The sequence below is a fragment of the Colletes latitarsis genome, chromosome 8 (assembly GCF_051014445.1).
Source record: "Colletes latitarsis isolate SP2378_abdomen chromosome 8, iyColLati1, whole genome shotgun sequence".
Taxonomy (NCBI): domain Eukaryota; kingdom Metazoa; phylum Arthropoda; class Insecta; order Hymenoptera; family Colletidae; genus Colletes; species Colletes latitarsis.
Genome location: NC_135141.1, coordinates 13473322 through 13492004, shown reverse-complemented (window position 1 = coordinate 13492004; position 18683 = coordinate 13473322). Strand labels below are relative to the sequence as shown.

At 32.5% G+C, this 18683-nt stretch overlaps 1 protein-coding gene across 2 annotated transcripts in view; it reads right to left on the bottom strand.

Moving 5' to 3' along the window:
• Kibra (WW and C2 domain containing protein kibra) overlaps positions 1 to 18683 on the bottom strand; it is a 239783-nt gene that overhangs the window by 43396 nt on the left and 177704 nt on the right. Inside the window, exons 10-13 of one of the 2 annotated variants that reach the window (XM_076771501.1) lie at positions 17748 to 18209; positions 12986 to 13204; positions 12438 to 12916; positions 6635 to 7054 (exon numbers count right to left, since the gene is read on the bottom strand). In XM_076771501.1, coding sequence (XP_076627616.1) covers positions 6635 to 7054; positions 12438 to 12916; positions 12986 to 13204; positions 17748 to 18209 — 1580 coding nt within the window. Of the gene's footprint in view, positions 1 to 884; positions 7055 to 12437; positions 12917 to 12985; positions 13205 to 17747; positions 18210 to 18683 lie in introns of those variants that run through there. The other variant, XM_076771500.1, reaches the window with a different exon arrangement.

The following is an 18683-nucleotide window of genomic DNA, read 5'->3' as shown; positions in this document are numbered from 1 at the left end:
TTTCAAATTATTCTAGAAAAATTATATTCGGTTGCAGAAGTCGATTGCAATCATTTTTGGTGAACAGTCATACCCCCGAAATCCTAACAATTTTCGACAAAAAAATTCAGTAAGTAGACAAATTTGACAAAATTGAAAATTTTCAAATCATTCTAAAAAAATTATAGTCGTTTGCAGAAGTCGATTGCAATCATTTTTGGTGAATAATCATGCCCCCGAAATCATAACCATTTTCGAGAAAAAAATTCAGTAAGTGGACAAATTTTTTGACAAAATTGAAAACTTTCAAATCGTATAAGAAAAATTATTTTCGGTTGCGGGGGTCAATTACAATCATTTTTGGTCATTAGACATAGCCTCGAAATCCTACCCTCTTTCGAGAAAAAAATTTGGAAATGTGTGAAATTTTTTGACGGAAAAAAGAAATTTCAAATCGTTTTGGAAAAATTATTTTCGGTTGCGGGGGTCAATTACAATCATTTTTGGTCATTAGACATACCCTCGAATTCCTACCCACTTTCGAGAAAAAAATTCGAAAATGTGTGAAATTTTTTGACGGGGAAAAAAATTTTCAAATCGTTTTGGAAAAATTATTTTCAGTTGCGGGTGTCAATTACAATAATTTTTGGTAAATAGACATACCCTCGAAATCCTACCCACTTTCGAGAAAAAAATTCGAAAATGTGTGAAATTTTTCGACGGAAAAAAATAATTTCAAATCGTTTTGGAAAAATTATTTTCGATTGAGGGGGTCAATTACAATAAGTTTTAGTAAATAGACATATCCTCGAAATCCTACCCACTTTCGAGAAAAAAATTCGAAAATGTGTGAAATTTTTCGACGGAAAAAAATAATTTCAAATCGTTTTGGAAAAATTATTTTCGGTTGTGGGGGTCAATTACAATAATTTTCGGTGAATAGACATACCCCCGCATTCCTGCGCATTTTCGAGAAAAAAATTCCTTACTGAAAATATAATTTCAGGCCAGAATTGTCAGTCCAAAATTTGAAAACGTCATAACTTTTGAACTGATTGAACGATTTTATTATTTAAAAAAGCAATCAACGCGTATTTTAGTGAAGAATATGTAAAAATTTCTAATAATATTGTAAAAGTTGCTCCTTGATCCCGTAAAATGTGAAAAACCCCATAAAAGTGGTCCAATTTTCAGACGGCCATAACTCCTACAATAATGAACGTATCTCATTGAAATTTTTTTCTGAAGGAGTGCTCAAAAATACCTACAAAAAAGTACTAAACTACTTTTCTGTAAGACGTCAAGCGAAATTATTAAAAATCAAAAACTAATTTTTAAGGAAAATCGACAGGGGGTAGATGCCTAAATTTTTCGGCGAAATTGAAAAGTTTCAAATCGTTCTGGAAAAATTATTTTCGGTTGCAGGGGTCAATTATAATCATTTTCGGTGAATAGACATACCCTCGAATTCCTACCCACTTTCGAGAAAAAAATTCGAAAATGTGTGAAATTTTTCGACGAAAAAAAAAAATTTCAAATCGTTTTGGAAAAATTATTTTCGGTTACGGGGGTCAATTACAATAATTTTTGGTGAATAGACATAACCCCGAAATCCTGCGCATTTTCGAGAAAAAAATTCAGTACGGTTGAAACTTTAGACGTTAATGACTTTTTAACGAAGCCTCAATCAGCAAATTAGTATACTTGATTTTCGTCTTATTTTGTTCTCTACAATCTCCCATTAAAATTTTTTCCAGGGGTGGTCGAACACCCTATATTGTCAACGAATAATTTCGTATCGTAGCGAGTAAATTCTCGTTGAAAAGAGTAGTTTATTATTTTCTTATATTTAGGGGTACCTAAAATTGTTTGCCGGGCACCGTCATGCTCGATGCAGTTGTCTTTTGTTTCCTGCCTTTACTTACTTCTGCTAATATACATTGCCGCCTAATGATGACATAAAAAGGTCCAGGAATCCAAAGGAACATGTCAATTGTTGGAAATTAGAGAAACAAAACTCAAAATACAAAATAATATGGCAAGAATATATACTGTATTTTTTTCTTTTAATCATTATCATACGAATCATTACTATTTAATCATTATCATTACTTGCAAGTCATACTGTCTTTCGGAGGATGTACGTGTTCATATATGTGTATATGTCATTACGAACTTATCATTACTATTATTATTATTCTTAGTGATATCAGTACCATGGTTCATATTTCATATTTTATCATGTTCATTGTCATCATTGTCGGCATCGTCGTTGCCCTTATTCGTAGTACTATCGTCGTTTTATTGTCGTTAATTATCTTTGTCACCATCAATACGGTTTTGCCCTTACATTTGATTCAACACAGTAAAACAACAATATATCGGTACTAACGTAATTCGTTAACGTAACCCGTTTATTAAATAGACGCACGTAATAGGCACTGCACTTAAAATACAGTTGACACCCTATTACACGATATCAATTCGCGTTTTCGTTCTACCAGAACAAAAACGCTATAAGTATGTAATTGGTATCTATATATATATATATATAGATATATATATATATATATATTTATACTACACTAAATGTGTAAACATGATTGTCGATGCATATGTACAAAATAATTTACATTACTATCTCTAAAATCTTACTACCCCTCCCTCCCCCCTCGAAAAAAAACAACCAATTCCTATCAGGTTCCTCGATACGTGTACGAAATAATATTCAGAACATTAAAAGTTAAATTCTTATATCCTATGGCATTAATGATATGACATCGTTCCAATATTTATTGCATTACAGAAAATCCTAGCAATATTTATTTATTTTCTAGTTTTAAATTAGTTATTAAGAACACGGGTGTTACTGCACAGACGATCGATTGTCGTTGTCTACAAATATTACTACAATGTAAATTTCGCTCCAACGAAGGTACTTTTTTCTATTTTTAAACTCGCAACAAACCGTTGGATATTGAAACATTGTTATAAAAACTCCATCGTTCAAATTTACAACCAATTTTCGATACATAAAAAATGCAGTCAAATACACACGCGCGCGCATCTCTCTCTCTCTCTTTCTCTCTCTAAAAAAAAATATCAAATCTATACAGGGAGTTCGATCACCCCTGGGAAAAATTTTAATGGGGGATTCTAGAGGCCAAAATAACACGAAAATCAAGAATATTAATTTCTTGATTGAGACTTCGTTAAAAAGTTATTAAAAAATTTCAAATCACTATGGAAAAATTATTTTCGATTGCGGGGGCCAATTACAATAATTTTTGGTGAATAGACATACCCCTGAATTCCTACCCACTTTCGAGAAAAAAAATTCTGTAAGTGGACAAATTTGTTGACAAAATTGAAAACTTTCAAATCGTTTTAGGAAAATTATTGTCGGTTGCAGGGGTCAATTACAATCATTTTTGGTCGTTACACATACCACCAAATTCCTGCACATTTTCGAGAAAAAAATTCAATAAGTAGACAAATTTTTTGACAAAATTGAAAACTTTCAAATTATTCTAGAAAAATTATTTTCGGTTGCAGGGGTCAATTGCAATCATTTTTGGTGAATTGCCATACCCCTGAATTCCTACCCACTTTCGAGAAAAAAAATTCTGTAAGTGGATAACTTTTTTGAAAAAATTGAAGACTTTCAAATCGTTTTAGGAAAATTATTTTCGATTGCAGGGGTCAATTGCAATTACTTTTGGTCAACAGACATACCCCCGAAATCCTAACCATTTTCGAGAAAAAAAATTCAGTAAGTAGACAAATTTTTTGACAAAATTGAGAACTTTCAAATCATTCTAAAAAAATTATTTTCGGTTGCAGGATTCGATTGCAATCATTTTAGGTGAATAGCCATACTCCCGAAATCCTAACCATTTTCGAGAAAAAAAATCAGAAAGTAGGCAAATTTAACAAAATTGAAAACTTTCAAATCCTTTTAGAAAAATTATATTCGGTTGCTAGAGTCGATTGCAATCATTTTTGGTGAATAGTCATACCCCCGAAATCCTAACGATTTTCAAGAAAAAAATTCAGTAAGTAGACAAATTTGACAAAATTGAAAAATTTCAAATCGTTTTAGAAAAATTATTTTCGATTGTGGCGGCCAATTACAATCACTTTTGGTCAACAGACATACCCCCGAAATCCTAACCATTTTCGAGAAAAAAAATTCAGTAAGTAGACAAATTTTTTGACAAAATTGAAAACTTTCAAATCATTCTAAAAAAATTATTTTCGGTTGCAGAATTCGATTGCAATCATTTTAGGTGAATAGCCATACTCCCGAAATCCTAACCATTTTCGAGAAAAAAAATCAGTAAGTAGACAAATTTGACAAAATTGAAAACTTTCAAATCCTTTTAGAAAAATTATATTCGGTTGCAAGAGTCGATTGCAATCATTTTTGATGAATAGTCATACCCCCGAAATCCTAACCATTTTCGAGAAAAAAATTCAGTAAGTAGACAAATTTGACAAAATTGAAAAATTTCAAATTGTTTCAGAAAAATTATTTTCGATTGTGGCGGCCAATTACAATCACTTTTGGTGAATAGTCATACCCCCGAAATCCTAACCATTTTCGAGAAAAAAATTCAGTAAGTAGACAAAATTTTTTGATAAAATTGAAAACTTTCAAATCATTCTACAAAAATTACTTTCGGTTGCAGGGGTCAATTACAATCATTTTTGGTGAATAGACATACCCCCGAAATCCTAACCATTTTCGAGAAAAAAATTCAGTAAGTAGACAAATTTGACAAAATTGAAAACTTTCATATCGTTTTAGAAAAATTATTTTCGATTGCAGGAGTCGATTGCAATCATTTTTGGTGAATAGTCATACCCCCGAAATCCTAACCATTTTCGAGAAAAAAATTCAGTATGAGCGGAACTTTAAATGTTAATAACTTTTTAATGAAGCCTCAATCAACAAATTAGTATTCTTGATTTTCGTCGTATTTTGGTCTCTAGAATCTCCCATTACAAATTTTCCCAGGGTTGGCCGAACACCCTGTATATACATGTATAAAATGTCTCATTTTAGTCGAATCACGCAATTATTTTTAAATTACTAATGATATTAAAGAAACTTTTACATTAAAATTATTTTATTTTTAGAGGATCTGATCCGACAATGGACTGTTCCATATAGAGATGCTTCTATGATTTCAAGGCTATTTGTTTGTTTGTTTTTTCTTTTTTTTTTAAGTTCTATCTGTAAATTTCATTCTGCAAATAATCCCATAAAACGAAATACCGAGAATTTAGATTCAATAATTGTAATTCGTTTACCGATTTAATGTCTAAGAAATATGGGATCTAATTTTGTTCAAAATTTTGATTTTAGTATCAATCCTCACGTTAAGAGGAATTTCTTTGAAAAGTTCTGAGGCCTAATTTTGGAAAGAATATCTGCATCGAGCTTCAGTCGAGTTTACCATAAAAATATATAGGCCGACGAAATATTAATCATTAAATTCATTTGTGCAACGTTGAAAAAGGTAAATAATTTTATTTAAAAATAGAAAGGTGACTTTGAAATTTCGAGAACATCTCCATCTGAAACACAGTTTTGTTCATCGGTAGATACTTCAAAGATAATCGCGTGGATCGATTAAAATGGGACACCTTCTGTATGTGCACGTGTATGCACGCATGTGTGTATATGACCCTTCACAATTGCGATACTAATACAAAACATCCAATATACTCTTTTTATTGTTTACGAGTACATTTAATTCTTCTCTCAAAGAATAAATATGAAAAAAGAAAGAAAGAAATTAACGCAAACTGGATGTGTATTTGTACGTGTATGGTTAATATTGCACGTGGGGCAATTAGGCAGTATTAACTCGTACACGCTTATTTATTAATTAAGGTGGAATATTTGAACTTTATAAAACTCCAGAAAGATACTTACAGATCATATTTGCCAGTATCTGGTAGAACGAGAAGCGCACATCAGTTTGAAAATGAATTCAAAGACGTTATGAAATGGTAATAATGGAATCAAGGCAAAATTCAGCCAACCAGGGCGAGAGCCTTTCTCTGTTTCCTTTACCTCTTTTCTTTGTTATACTTTTAAATTGCAGTCCAGCTGCTCGGTGGGGTAGTATGCTCTGATACGCAGAGAAAAGGAGCAAAGCAATACATAGGATTATCTGGGATGCAAGAGGAACCCGATGAAATTAATTAATTAAATAATTTTTGCATAAATTTCATTTAAATAATTTACGTTCTCGTATGTACAGTGCGCACGATCGACGCATTTTCGCTATTGCCTCAAATATGTCTACATTTTTTACGGTATCGTGTCATTTCGTCGATATTCAATAATAACAATATCGGCAGCAATTCTTAATAACATTTATTGTACTAGTCTCACTAGCATTACGTATCTACCATGTTCCGTTAAAACGTATTTCGTGTAATGTTCTTTTTTTCTTTTTTTTTAATCGCTGTACATGGCATCTAGAATATTCGTTGTTTTTTTCTATTCTTTCCATTCGATCTACGATGCGCTCTTCGAATAATCTGACCAATTTTTTTGTTCGTAAAAAATAAAGAAAAAAGCCTAAAATACGAACATTATACTTCTACACCGAGTACTCTGTCGACAACGTACTCGTACCTTCTTGGTTCTTCGTTATCATTCTCTTCGAGTGACTTTAGGCTCTCGCCTTGACCATTTTCCGCGCACTGTAACTTCATCACAACAGGTCGACCTTTTGCGTTTACGGATTTATTTGTACTGTTAGCCAGAATATCTTCGCCTAAATTTGTAACGATACTCGTATTTTTAGTCGCGGCACCATCAACTCTTGCTACAGATACATTTTCGCTAGAAACACTATTTAATCCTGTAGCTACGTTCGAAATATCCTGAGCACCGAGTTTAGTGACCACGGATTCACTAGTTATCGGTTCCGATGCGTATCTCTTGTGCTGGGAAAATGATAAAGGTGGCAATGATGCATTTTCGTACGACGAGTCTTCGGATGGCAGTACAGGAACATTGAGATTAACACGCGTAAAGAAAGCCATCTTTTCCCTGAAACACACAATTGATATCCACTTATAATATTTCCAGCAAGAGATACATTAATGTTTATAAAATAGAGCGTATTTATTAATTACATACGAGCCCATAATTATGAAAGCGGTCTAAGTCAAAATTTAAAAAAAAATGAGTTTATCAGTTATTTCACACCACATTATTTTAAACTAAATTAATTCAATGTAATTTTTACGATATTGTCAAAAATGAACCATTAGAGATTTAGTTGTAATTTCAACACTATATGGAATTCATTTAGTGTTAATTATGGAAGTGGTCCAAGTCAAAAATTTAAAGAAATTATATAAATGGCGCGTTTTTGAACTACAAAATAAGCCGACAAATGGCAATCAAACAATAACAGAAATGATAATACTTTCTGGTCTACCTAACAATACATACAGGGTGTTCGGTCACCCCCGGGAAAAATTTTAATGGGGGATTCTAGAGGCTAAAATAAGACGAAAATCAAGAATACCAATTTGTCGATGGAAGCTTCGTTAAAAAGATATTAACGTTTAAAGTTCCGTCCATACTGAATTTTTTTCTCGAAAATGTGCAAGATTTCGAGGATATGTCTATTCACCAAAAATTATTGTAATTGACCCCCGTAACCGAAAATAATTTTTTTAGAATGATTTGAAATTTTTTTTTTTCACCGAAAAATTTCACACTCGATTTTTTTTCTAGAAAGTGGGTAGGATTTCGAAGGTATGTGTAATGACCAAAAATGATTATAATTGATCCCTACAACCGAAAATAATTTTTCCAGAACGATTTGAAATTTTTTTTTTTCGTCAAAAAATCTAGGCACCTAATTAGATTTTCAGTAAGGAATTTTTTTCTCGAAAGTGTGTAGGATTTCGAGAATATGTGTAATGACCAAAAATGATTATAATTGACCCCCGCAACCGAAAATAATTTTTTTAGAATGATTTGAAAACCTTTTTTTTTACCGAAAAATTTCAATACCTACTCGAATTTTTTTCTAGAAAGTGGGTAGGATTTCGAAGGTATGTGTAATGACCAAAAATGATTGTAATTGACCCTCGTAACCGAAAATAATTTTTCCAGAACGATTTGAAATTCTTTTTTTTTCGTCGAAAAATTTCACACCTTCTCGAATTTTTTTCTCGAAAGTAGATAGAATTTCGAAGGTAGGTCTATTCACCAAAAATTATTGTAATTGACCCCCGTAACCGAAAATAATTTTTTTAGAATGATTTGAAAATTTTTTTTTTACCGAAAAATTTCATACTCGATTTTTTTTCTAGAAAGTGGGTAGGATTTCGAAGGTATGTGTAATGACCAAAAATGATTATAATTGACCCCCACAACCGAAAATAATTTTTTTAGAATGATTTGAAAATCTTTTTTTTTACCGAAAAATTTCAGCACCTACTCGATTTTTTTTCTCAAAAGTGGATAGGATTTCGAAGGTATGTGTATTCACCAAAAATGATTGTAATTGACCCTCGTAACCGAAAATAATTTTTCCAGAACGATTTGAAATTCTTTTTTTTTCGTCGAAAAATTTCACACTTTCTCGAATTTTTTTCTCGAAAGTAGGTAGAATTTTGAAAGTATGTCTATTTACCAAAAATGCTTGTAATTAATCCCCGCAACCGAAAATAATTTTTTCAGAATTAATTAAAAATTTTTTTTTTCGTCGAAAAATTTAGGCACCTACCCCCCGTCGATTTTTCTTAAAAATTCCTTTTTCATTTTTAGTAATTTTGTTTGACGCCCTACAGAAAAGTTGATTAATACTTTTTTGTAGGAACCCGTGAGCTCTACTTCAGAAAAAAGTTTTATTAAAATATATTCACTATCGTAAGAGTTATGACTATTTGAAAATTGCACCATTTTTATGAGGTTTTTCTCATTTTGTTTGTCAAGGACCAACTTTTCGAATATTTTTGCCATTTGTACATATTTTCCATCAAAATACGCGTAGTTTGCTTTTTTAAATATTAAAATCGTCCAATCCATTCAGAAGTTATGACATTTTAAAAATTCACATGAAAATTCGGGCAGACATTTCTGGCCAGAAATTATATTTTTGGTAAGGAATTTTTTTCTCGAAACTGAGAAGGATTTCGGGGGTATGTCTGTTGATAAAAAATGCCTGCAATTGACCTCTGGAGTTAAAAATAATTTTTCCAAGACGATTCGAAAGTCTTTTTTTTTCGTCGAGAAATTTCAGCGCCTACCCGATTTTTTTCCTCGAAAGTGGGTAGAATTTCAAGGGTATGTCTAATGACCAAAAGTTATTGTAATTGGCCCCCGCAACTGAAAATAATTTTTCCAGAACGATTTTAAATTTTTGAATTTAATTGTTAATAACTTTTTAACGTAGCCTCCATCAACAGATCGGTATTCTTGATTTTCGTCTTATCTTGGCCTCTAAAATCCCCTATTAAAATTTTCCCCAGGTGTGGCCGAACACCCTGTATATGGAATTCATTTGGTTCTATTATAAAAGTGCATTAATTCAGTTGGGCTCTTCCGAATTAAATATGGCGGAAAAATAATTTATACAGGGTATTCAGCCATCCCTGGGAAAAATTTTAATGGGGGATTCTAGAGGCCAAAAGACGAAAATCAAGAATATCAATTTCTTGACTGAGGTTTCGTTAAAAAGTTATTAAAAAATTAAATTAAAAAGTTTCAAATCATGCTGAAAAAATTATTTTTGGCTGCGGCGCTCAATTACAATCATTTGCGATGAATACACACAAAATTTCATATTCATAAGTTTCCATTAATCAAGACTAATAAAATTCTAAATTAAAATGTTGCATAATATAAAAATATTTCTTAATTTATTCAAATGCAATTCACTAAATTTTCTCGAAACAAGAAATACATACACGACTTAGAACACTTTCATAATTATGGACACATATGTAAAGTTGGACACATTATATTCACGAATATCAAATAAAAATTTGATATCGTACTCGTAAACTAGTTTCTGGCTGTAGCTTCGCTCATCTAAATTTCGATTGAAAAAATCTTTCAATAGATTTTAATTTACGAATAAATTTGTAAATTGCACAAAAATGGTAATTAGTTTACGAATGGGTCTAAAATTTCTATTAATTTGTGTGTAAAATTTATCTAACTCTCTATAGGGTGTTTTAAAACGGCAAAATAAGGGAAACGTGCAAATTCTTCAATGAGTAATTAAAAGATCTTTTCTCATTTTCCAATCCTACGAATGGGTCTAAAATTTCTATTAATTTGTGTGTAAAATTTATCTAATTCTCTATAGGGTGTTTTAAAACGACAAAATAAGGGAAACGTGCAAATTCTTCAATGAGCAATTAAAAGATTTTTTCCCATTTTCCAATCTCAGGCCTCGTTTTCGATATAAAAGCAATTTGACGCATTAAGATTTTAAACTTAACGTTATAGTACTCATAAATACTATTTGTTAGCAATTTATGTTGAATTGAATTGACGTAATGATACGGATGTATCCTCTAATTAAAAGAAAAACTGCATTTCAATGCAACTGTCAACGTAGCGAATTATAATAAAAATATGCGCAACGAGTGTCCGTAAACCTAGTGTTAAGTATACGTAACGCAGGCGCGCGTACACTCACAGACAACAAACACATGCCCATGATGTTAATAAGAATGTTAATTACTTATACAATATTTTGAAAACGAAGTTTCTCTATATGGAGTAAAAGTTGGATGTATGCCCGAAAATTGGGGCTCCAAGCCAGGCGTTTATGGAATAAATAGATTGATTCTAATTACACTGTTTAACACGAATTTTGTTTTCTTATAACCACTAGGTGATTCTTGTAGAGCCCTGTTTCCTAAACACGAATCTGAAAATGGAATTGCTGTATCACCCTCAGTTTTCGAAAAACACGAGTTTATGTAAAAACGCTCAATTTTTAACAAAAACGAGGTATTACGTGAAAATTAAAAACATCAGAAAGTTCCACTTAGTCTTAAAAGATAGAGGAGAGATTCCTGAATGTGCTAACATCAATAGTTATAATATTTTGTGTTTTTGAACGGTTATAAATGATCGCCAAAGTTTGAAAAAGTGTCCAAGTACGCACTTTATGCACAATACTTTTGCATATTTACGAAAAGTTCTTTACCTGACATGAAAACTATACACAGGATTTGATTCAGCAGACATTTCTGAAGAAGAAACTGTCCAACAGAAGTATAGAAGCCGTTTTCAATTGTCACAGGTCGAAAAAATGTTCATCGGCAACGCGTGCACGATGTTTTACCGCCACGCGACCATCGCTTGCCTATCTCGGCGCGGCAGTGCCGTAGCTACCTACAAGCGAAACTGGTGTAATGGTACAATAGGGTATGCACTCTGTACATAATATATTTGATTTTATTTTTGTAACTTTTATTGCTTAATATTGTTGTACACTGTATGATACTAATTACTGAATTATATTTTCAAAATTCATGTAAATCCATCAATGGAATCACTCGAACATGTACGCTTTTCTAAGAAAGATCATATACATACAATGAACATCGAAATTGTTTAGAAATGGAAATGATCGGAAAATGTTTTTTACAAATCCACAAACAGATTAAAAAATTAAACATGATAAACACATACAGGGATTGGGAACCTAATATATTATCAGTGTTGCATCGATTATGCGTAGCTACGGCGCTGGTAGGCTAGCGATGGCCATGTGGCGGCAAAACGCCGTGCACGCGTTGCCGACGAACATTTTCTTGACTTGTGACAATTCAGGACGGCTTCTACACCTCTGTTGGACAGTTTCTTCCTCATAAATGTTTGCAGAATCAGATTCTGTGTATAGTTTTCGTGTCAGATAAAGAACTTTTCGTAAATATGCAAAAGTATTGTGTATAAAGTATGTACTTTGACACATTTTTAAATTTTGGCGATCATTTACAACGATTCAAAAGCACAAAATATTATAACTATTGATGTTAGCATATTCAGGAATCTCTCCTCTATCTTTTAAGACAAAGTGGAAATTTCTGATATTTTTAATTTTCGCGTAATACCTCGTTTTTGCCCAAAATTGGACGTTTTTACAAAAACTCGTGTTTTTCGAAAACTGAGGGTGATACAGCAATTCCGTTTCCAGATTCGTGTTTAGGGAACTAAGCTCTATAAGAATTACCTAGTGGATATTGAAAAACAAAAAAAAAAATTTTATTTGTAGAACAGTGTTATGGAAACAGTCTGAGTCGACTGTCAAACGTAGAAAAGAACAGTAAAGTAAAAGGTACTTCTTGACTGGCGAGCTTTGTGATGTGTCAAGAAGGGTAATCTCCCCTCAGTGGTGATGAGTTCGGGCATATATCCGACGTTCACTGTAGCTATATGTTAATGTACATACTTGAAAGAAATAATATCTGGTTTTCCTTTGCCGGCTTTCGTTTTCCTCAGTTTATAAATCTCTTTCGATGTTCTCTTCAACATTTTCTCCACTCTTTTATCTTCAGCGGTCTTTCCACTTTTTCCACTCTCAGCTTGTGCCATGAAACTTTGGAACTTGTGATCCTCTAGCAGCCAGGTTGTAAAATCGGTATCTCCTTTTTCACGCGCTTGCTCTAACCTTTGCTTTAATTCGCGCATTCTGCTGAGCTCGTCTTGAAGATTGCTCAATCTAGCGTGCTGCGCTTGAAGATCCAATTCAAGATCTAACGAAGTTCTAGCAGTAGGTGGCAGATTAGTGCATTTTTTCGAAGTTGTTTTACAACTAAGCGCGGACGAAGGACGTCGCCACCGAAGAGACCGTCTTTCGACCGAATTTCGTTGGAAAGGACCCCCTCTACGATAAAGTGGCATACTACTGTCACTATCGCTCCGATTCAGCTGTAGAAGAATAAAGAAATTAATCGAACAATATGTGGAGAACAATGTCTTGACGAAATCGATACTCACTCGACAAATATAGTGATTTTTGCTAACTGCAGCGCTAGGTGAAAATGTTTGACTCCTTTTAATTACAATAGAATTTCTATCGTCGTATATAGCATTATTTGGTGCAATACCAGCCGCTGATAGTTTCCTTTGTTTTCCTTGTTCTGGGATAAAAATACATTCGGTATTGGTTTCCTTATCTTGAGTCTGCTTGGCCTCTTCGTTTAACTCCTCATCCTCCTATTACATTTATATTTATTAAGTTTACTCGATAAACTTACGATACGATTACAAAACATGCACAGTTATGAAGATTATAGTATTAACACTTTCGTTACGAGGCAAATTTTTAGAACTTTCCTAGTATGGCCCACAGCGTGTCTAACAATGGCTCTCTATAGACAAATGTATGGTAGCGGAAAGTAATATAGAAACCTCTAAGTTGAAAAGAGTAACTTCTTATTTTCTTATATTTAGGGGTACCTAAAATTGTTTGTCGGGCACTGTCATACTCGATGCAGTTGTCTTTTGTTTCCTGCCTTTACTTACTTCTGCTAATATACATTGCCGCCTAATGATGACATAAAAAGGTTCAGAAATCCAAAGGAACATGTCAATTATTGGAAATTAAAGAAACAAAACTCAAAATACAAAATAATACGGCAAGAATATATACTGTACTTTTTTCTTTTAATCGTTATCATACGAATCATTACTATTTAAACATTATCATTACTTGCAAGTCATACTGTCTTTCAGAGGATGTACATGTTCATATATGTGTATATGTCATTACGAACTTATCATTACTATTATTATTATTCTTAGTGATATCAGTACCATGGTTCATATTTCACGTATGGTACTTCAAATGTATGGTAGCGGAAAGTAATATAGAAACCTCTAGGCCATTCTGATCTTATTAGTGCTATTAACACGTTGACTGTCACTCTAAAATCATACAATTATTTACGAGATCAAAACTTTGATTTTAGACAATTGTAAACTACATAAGTTAAAACTTGTCGTACTTGCCACATTCATGATCTCACTAAAATTTATGAAGCCTATTCAAAATTATTTTTTTCATTAACATTTCAACTTGAGAATTAATTGTTTTAGTTCCACCGTTAAGAGTTCTGTCACCCATATATGGGTGACGTGGCAATCAAAGTATTAAGGAGGCATTGCTGTCTAGACTGTCAATTTCACTGCCCTTTTTGTGATTTTTTTTTAATGATAGATAGGCTGTTTTGTACTGAAATTTTGTAGATATTTTTACTCATCTTATAAGCATGTACAATATTTTTTCCATGGAAAAATATTAAAAATCGTGGGAATTATAACTTCTTATTTAATGGCTCTTTTAGAAAAGGTGCTCCAATGGCTTCCGGGATTCCAGATAATTTGAAATAGAGGGGGTTAAAGTATCTTCATAAGGAAGGTTGTAGTTATAGCAGGAACTAGGGAGAAGTCAAAATCCTGATAAATAAAGAAATGGCGACGCTTCAAGTTTCGAATTTCTATTTGTTAATTGTTCTTTTGTCTTTAGTGTACCAAAAAAAATAGTAAAACTCAATATCTTTTTAAATCTCTAGTTCCAGCTATAAAAGCGTGTCTGCTGAATATTCTCTCCAAATTTGAAATCAATCGGTCCGCTAGATCTTGAAGTATCATGTAAGCCAGTTTAAATGCGTTTTTTTAAACAAGAAGCTATAACTCTTGCAATTTTTAGTATTTTTTGATAAAAAAAATACTATACATACCTATAAGACAAATAAATATATCTGCAAAATGTCACTGCAAAACAACCTACCTGTTGTTAAAAAAAAATCGCAAAAAAAGGCTGAAGAAATGACAGCCTAGACAGCAATACTCCCTTAAATTAGCAAGGAATAAAGTGAAGCATGTTTATCCTTGTTCGTTAAATAACTCATTTTTTCATCGGATTTTTGAAGTCATAAGTCATAAGCCATAAGACAAAAAATATGAAACATAAGTAAAGAATATGAAACTGATAGAAACTGAAATTTTACTGTAAATTTTATACTTTCGCTTAATTTTTTAAGCTAGGCTATTCATGCAATTCGCGTTAAAAAACATGTTTTTGGATTTCATTTAATCATTTTAAATAATATAAATATTTTTCAATTTTTACGTAGGAAAACAATGTAAATAAAAAATAAGAAGTAACGAAAAAAATATTTCCTTTCACATTACTGTTAACTGGCGAGATCTTAATTAATTTGAACACAAAACTTATATTTTGAAATTTACATTTACACACGTGCAACTCCAATTCAACCTAACCTTACACAACACTTCGAGGCAGAACACTCCAGAAGAAGGGAACGCAAACGCGGTGAACCCCCGTATTTATACATGTCTGACCCCCACCAGGGATACCAACTGCTGAACTTGCAACTAGTGTTGAGATGCGGTGATTTTTATTCCAACAATTACAAATAATATATTTAAAAAATAGGCGAGGCTATTCAAATGAACAGTACTATATGTTGAGAAACATTTGTATTATACTGTTGCTCACCATATTATTCTTGAAATTTTATTCGTTGCTCGAAAGAAATTGTTTCTAAAAGTTATTTTCGTTTCTCTTATTCGTAAGAAACTGATTATACTGGGTGTTCGACCACCCCTGGGAAAAATTTTAATGGAAGATTCTAGAGGCCAAAATAAAACGAAAATCAAGAATACCAATTTGTTGATGGAGGCTTCGTTAAAAAGTTATTAACGTTTAAAGTTTCGCCTGTACTGAATTTTTTTCTCGAAAATGCGCAAGATTTCGGGGGTATGTCTATTGGCCAAAAATGATTATAATTGACCCCCGCAACCGGAAATAATTTTTCCAGAACGATTTGAAATTTTTTAATTTTATCGAAAAATTTCACACATTCTCGAATTTTTTTCTAAGAAATGAGTAGGATTTTGGGGATATGACTGTTCACCAAAAATGATTGTAATTGCCCCATGCAGCCAAAAGTATTTTTTTTAGAACGATTTGAAATTTTTTTTTTTCGTCGAAAAATTTAGAAACTACCCCTGGGTCGATTTTTCTTCAAAATTCGTTTTTGATATTTAGTAATTTTATTTGACGTCCTAGAGAAAAGTTGTGTAATACTTTTTTGTAGGTACCCGTGAGCTCTACTTCAGAAAAAAGTTTCATTGAAATATATTCATTATTGTAGGAGTATTGGCTGTTTGAAAATTGGACCATTTTTATGTGGTTTTTCTCATTTTACGGGGTTAAAGAACAACTTTTTCATTATTGTTAGAATTTCTACATATTCTACACCAAAATAGGCGTTGTTTGCCTTTTTAAACATTAAAATCGTCCAATCCGTTCAGGAGTTATGGTGTTTTAAAGATACGCATGAAATTTCGGGGAACGATTTCTGGCCTGAAATTAGATTTTCGGTAAGGAATTTTTTTCTCGAAAATACGTAGGATATCGGGGGTATGTGTAATGATCAAAAATGTTTGTAATCGACTCTTGCAACCGAAAATAATTTTTTTAGAACGATTTGAAAAATTTTTTTTTTGCCAAAAAATTTCAGTACCTACTTTCTCTCGATTTTTTCCCTCGAAAGTGGGTAGGATTTCAGGGATGCGTCTATTCACCAAAAATGCTTATAATTGACCCCTACAACCAAAAATAATTTTTCCAGAACCATTTGAAATTTTTGAATTTAATTGTTAATAACTTTGTAACGAAGCTTCCATTAACAAATTGGTATTCTTGATTTTCATCTTATTTTGGCCTCTAGAACCTCCCATTAAAATTTTTCCCAGGGGTGGTCGAACACCCTGTATAATTCAACATGCGGATATCTATACTATAAAATATTCAAAATCTTTTTTTTGTTTTCGATTCTATTTAACCTCGAAGGTCATCGTATAATATTTCTCGAAAAATAATGTAAGAATTCAAAATTAATATACAGGGTGTCTTGTTTAAGGATATCTCAGAACGAGTTAGTAAACAAATGTTCGTACAAAAGTTGTTTGGTAGAAGGGGCTACATCATGTAGTATTAATCGTTTTCTTGTAAGGGGAGTGGTGGGGGAGATCTGAAGGGCAATATAATTTTCTTAAATGGAATGCTATATTTTTTTCTTCAAAAAGTAACAGCAGGCACTAAGACAAATCTAAGGAGGTGCTTTGCTCTTCAGATCTCCCCCACCATTCCACTCACAAGAAAACAATTGGTACTACATGATGTAGCCCCTTCTACCAAACAACTTTTGTACGAACATTTTTTTACTAACTTCTTTCGAGTCCATCCTGCTGTTCTCACTTAAATAAGACACCCTGTATACTATTCTGTAAGCCATAAAAAAACTGTAAAACATTTTTCTTTTTTAATTTTTTCTAATTGTAATAGTTTTCGAAAAAATCGCCGACTAATAATATGGTGCGAACACCCTGTATGGAACTTTTGCAACATTTTATGGTATACAATGGACTGAATCAAGTGATTCTTCAAATGAAAATGCCTTAATATCTAATGATTTCTTTGACAATAGTTAATTAACAGTATACGGAAATCAACATAAAATATTGTCTGCAATCACATACAGAATCGCCTATATTCAAACGATGGAGATGTTTAATTTTGTCTTAAAAAGACCTTGATTTTTCTAATTCACTGTTGCTCGTATAATATGAGCGACGTGGTAGCGAAAGTGTTGAAAGGAGAGAATTTAAATTGTAACATAGATATTTGAAAGAAAAGTCGTAAACGGCTAATTAGAATTAACGTTACCTCGTGTTCCAAGACATCCTCTAAAACATTATCTTCCATCATGAATTCAACGATAATCCCCTCTTCGTCGCTGTCGTCACTTCCGCTTTCGCTACCAGCATTTTCATCCTCTTCTTCGGGGCTTCCCAAGCAATTAGCTAGTTCCTCTAGCCTCAACGAGATAGCTGTCTGCAGCTCATCGCATCCTTGATTCCTTGTCAAAGTAGATGTCTGAGAGCTGATTATTGTACTTTCGTCGCTGCTCTCCTCTTTTGTATTCTGTCCACTACGATAGACTGATATGTCAGATTCTTGTTTATCGTGTTTAGCTTGCCTCGATATGCTAATGCAGATGCTGTTGTTGTTGCTGGTGCTCGTGCTAGGGCTGTCAGGCGGTTGCATGAAGCGGAAGGACAGTATATTGTACCATTTCACGCTTGGCAATTCTGGGCTAAAGTCTGCAAGGGATACTTGGGCAGATCCCTGAAACACAAAATTGGTAATGCAATAAATACAACAGTTCCATAAATGCTTTCTTACGCACTAATTGTAAGTATCTGTTTCAGGAATAATAAATGCAACAAAGATAAAGGAGCAAATGACTGTAGAATACAGAATGTTTTAAATTGTTGGTAATCTCGAAAATTGTTTCAAATATAAAGCATTAACAAATACTATTATGTTCATTATAAAAGATGGCAAAACTTTTCTTTCTTTCATTTTTTCAATATAATTACCATTAGTGAAAAAAATGCTGGCTAGCAATGACGTGAACATTCTACATGTACACAAAATAGTGAGAAATAAAATATATATAATATAAATAAAATAATAATTGACAATACAATAAAATATATGTAACCTCATGAATGGGTGCTTCATATAAATACATGTGGTTTATTATATTGTCAATGACTCGTCGCTATTAAAAAGTAAAAATAACAGAAAGAACAAGAA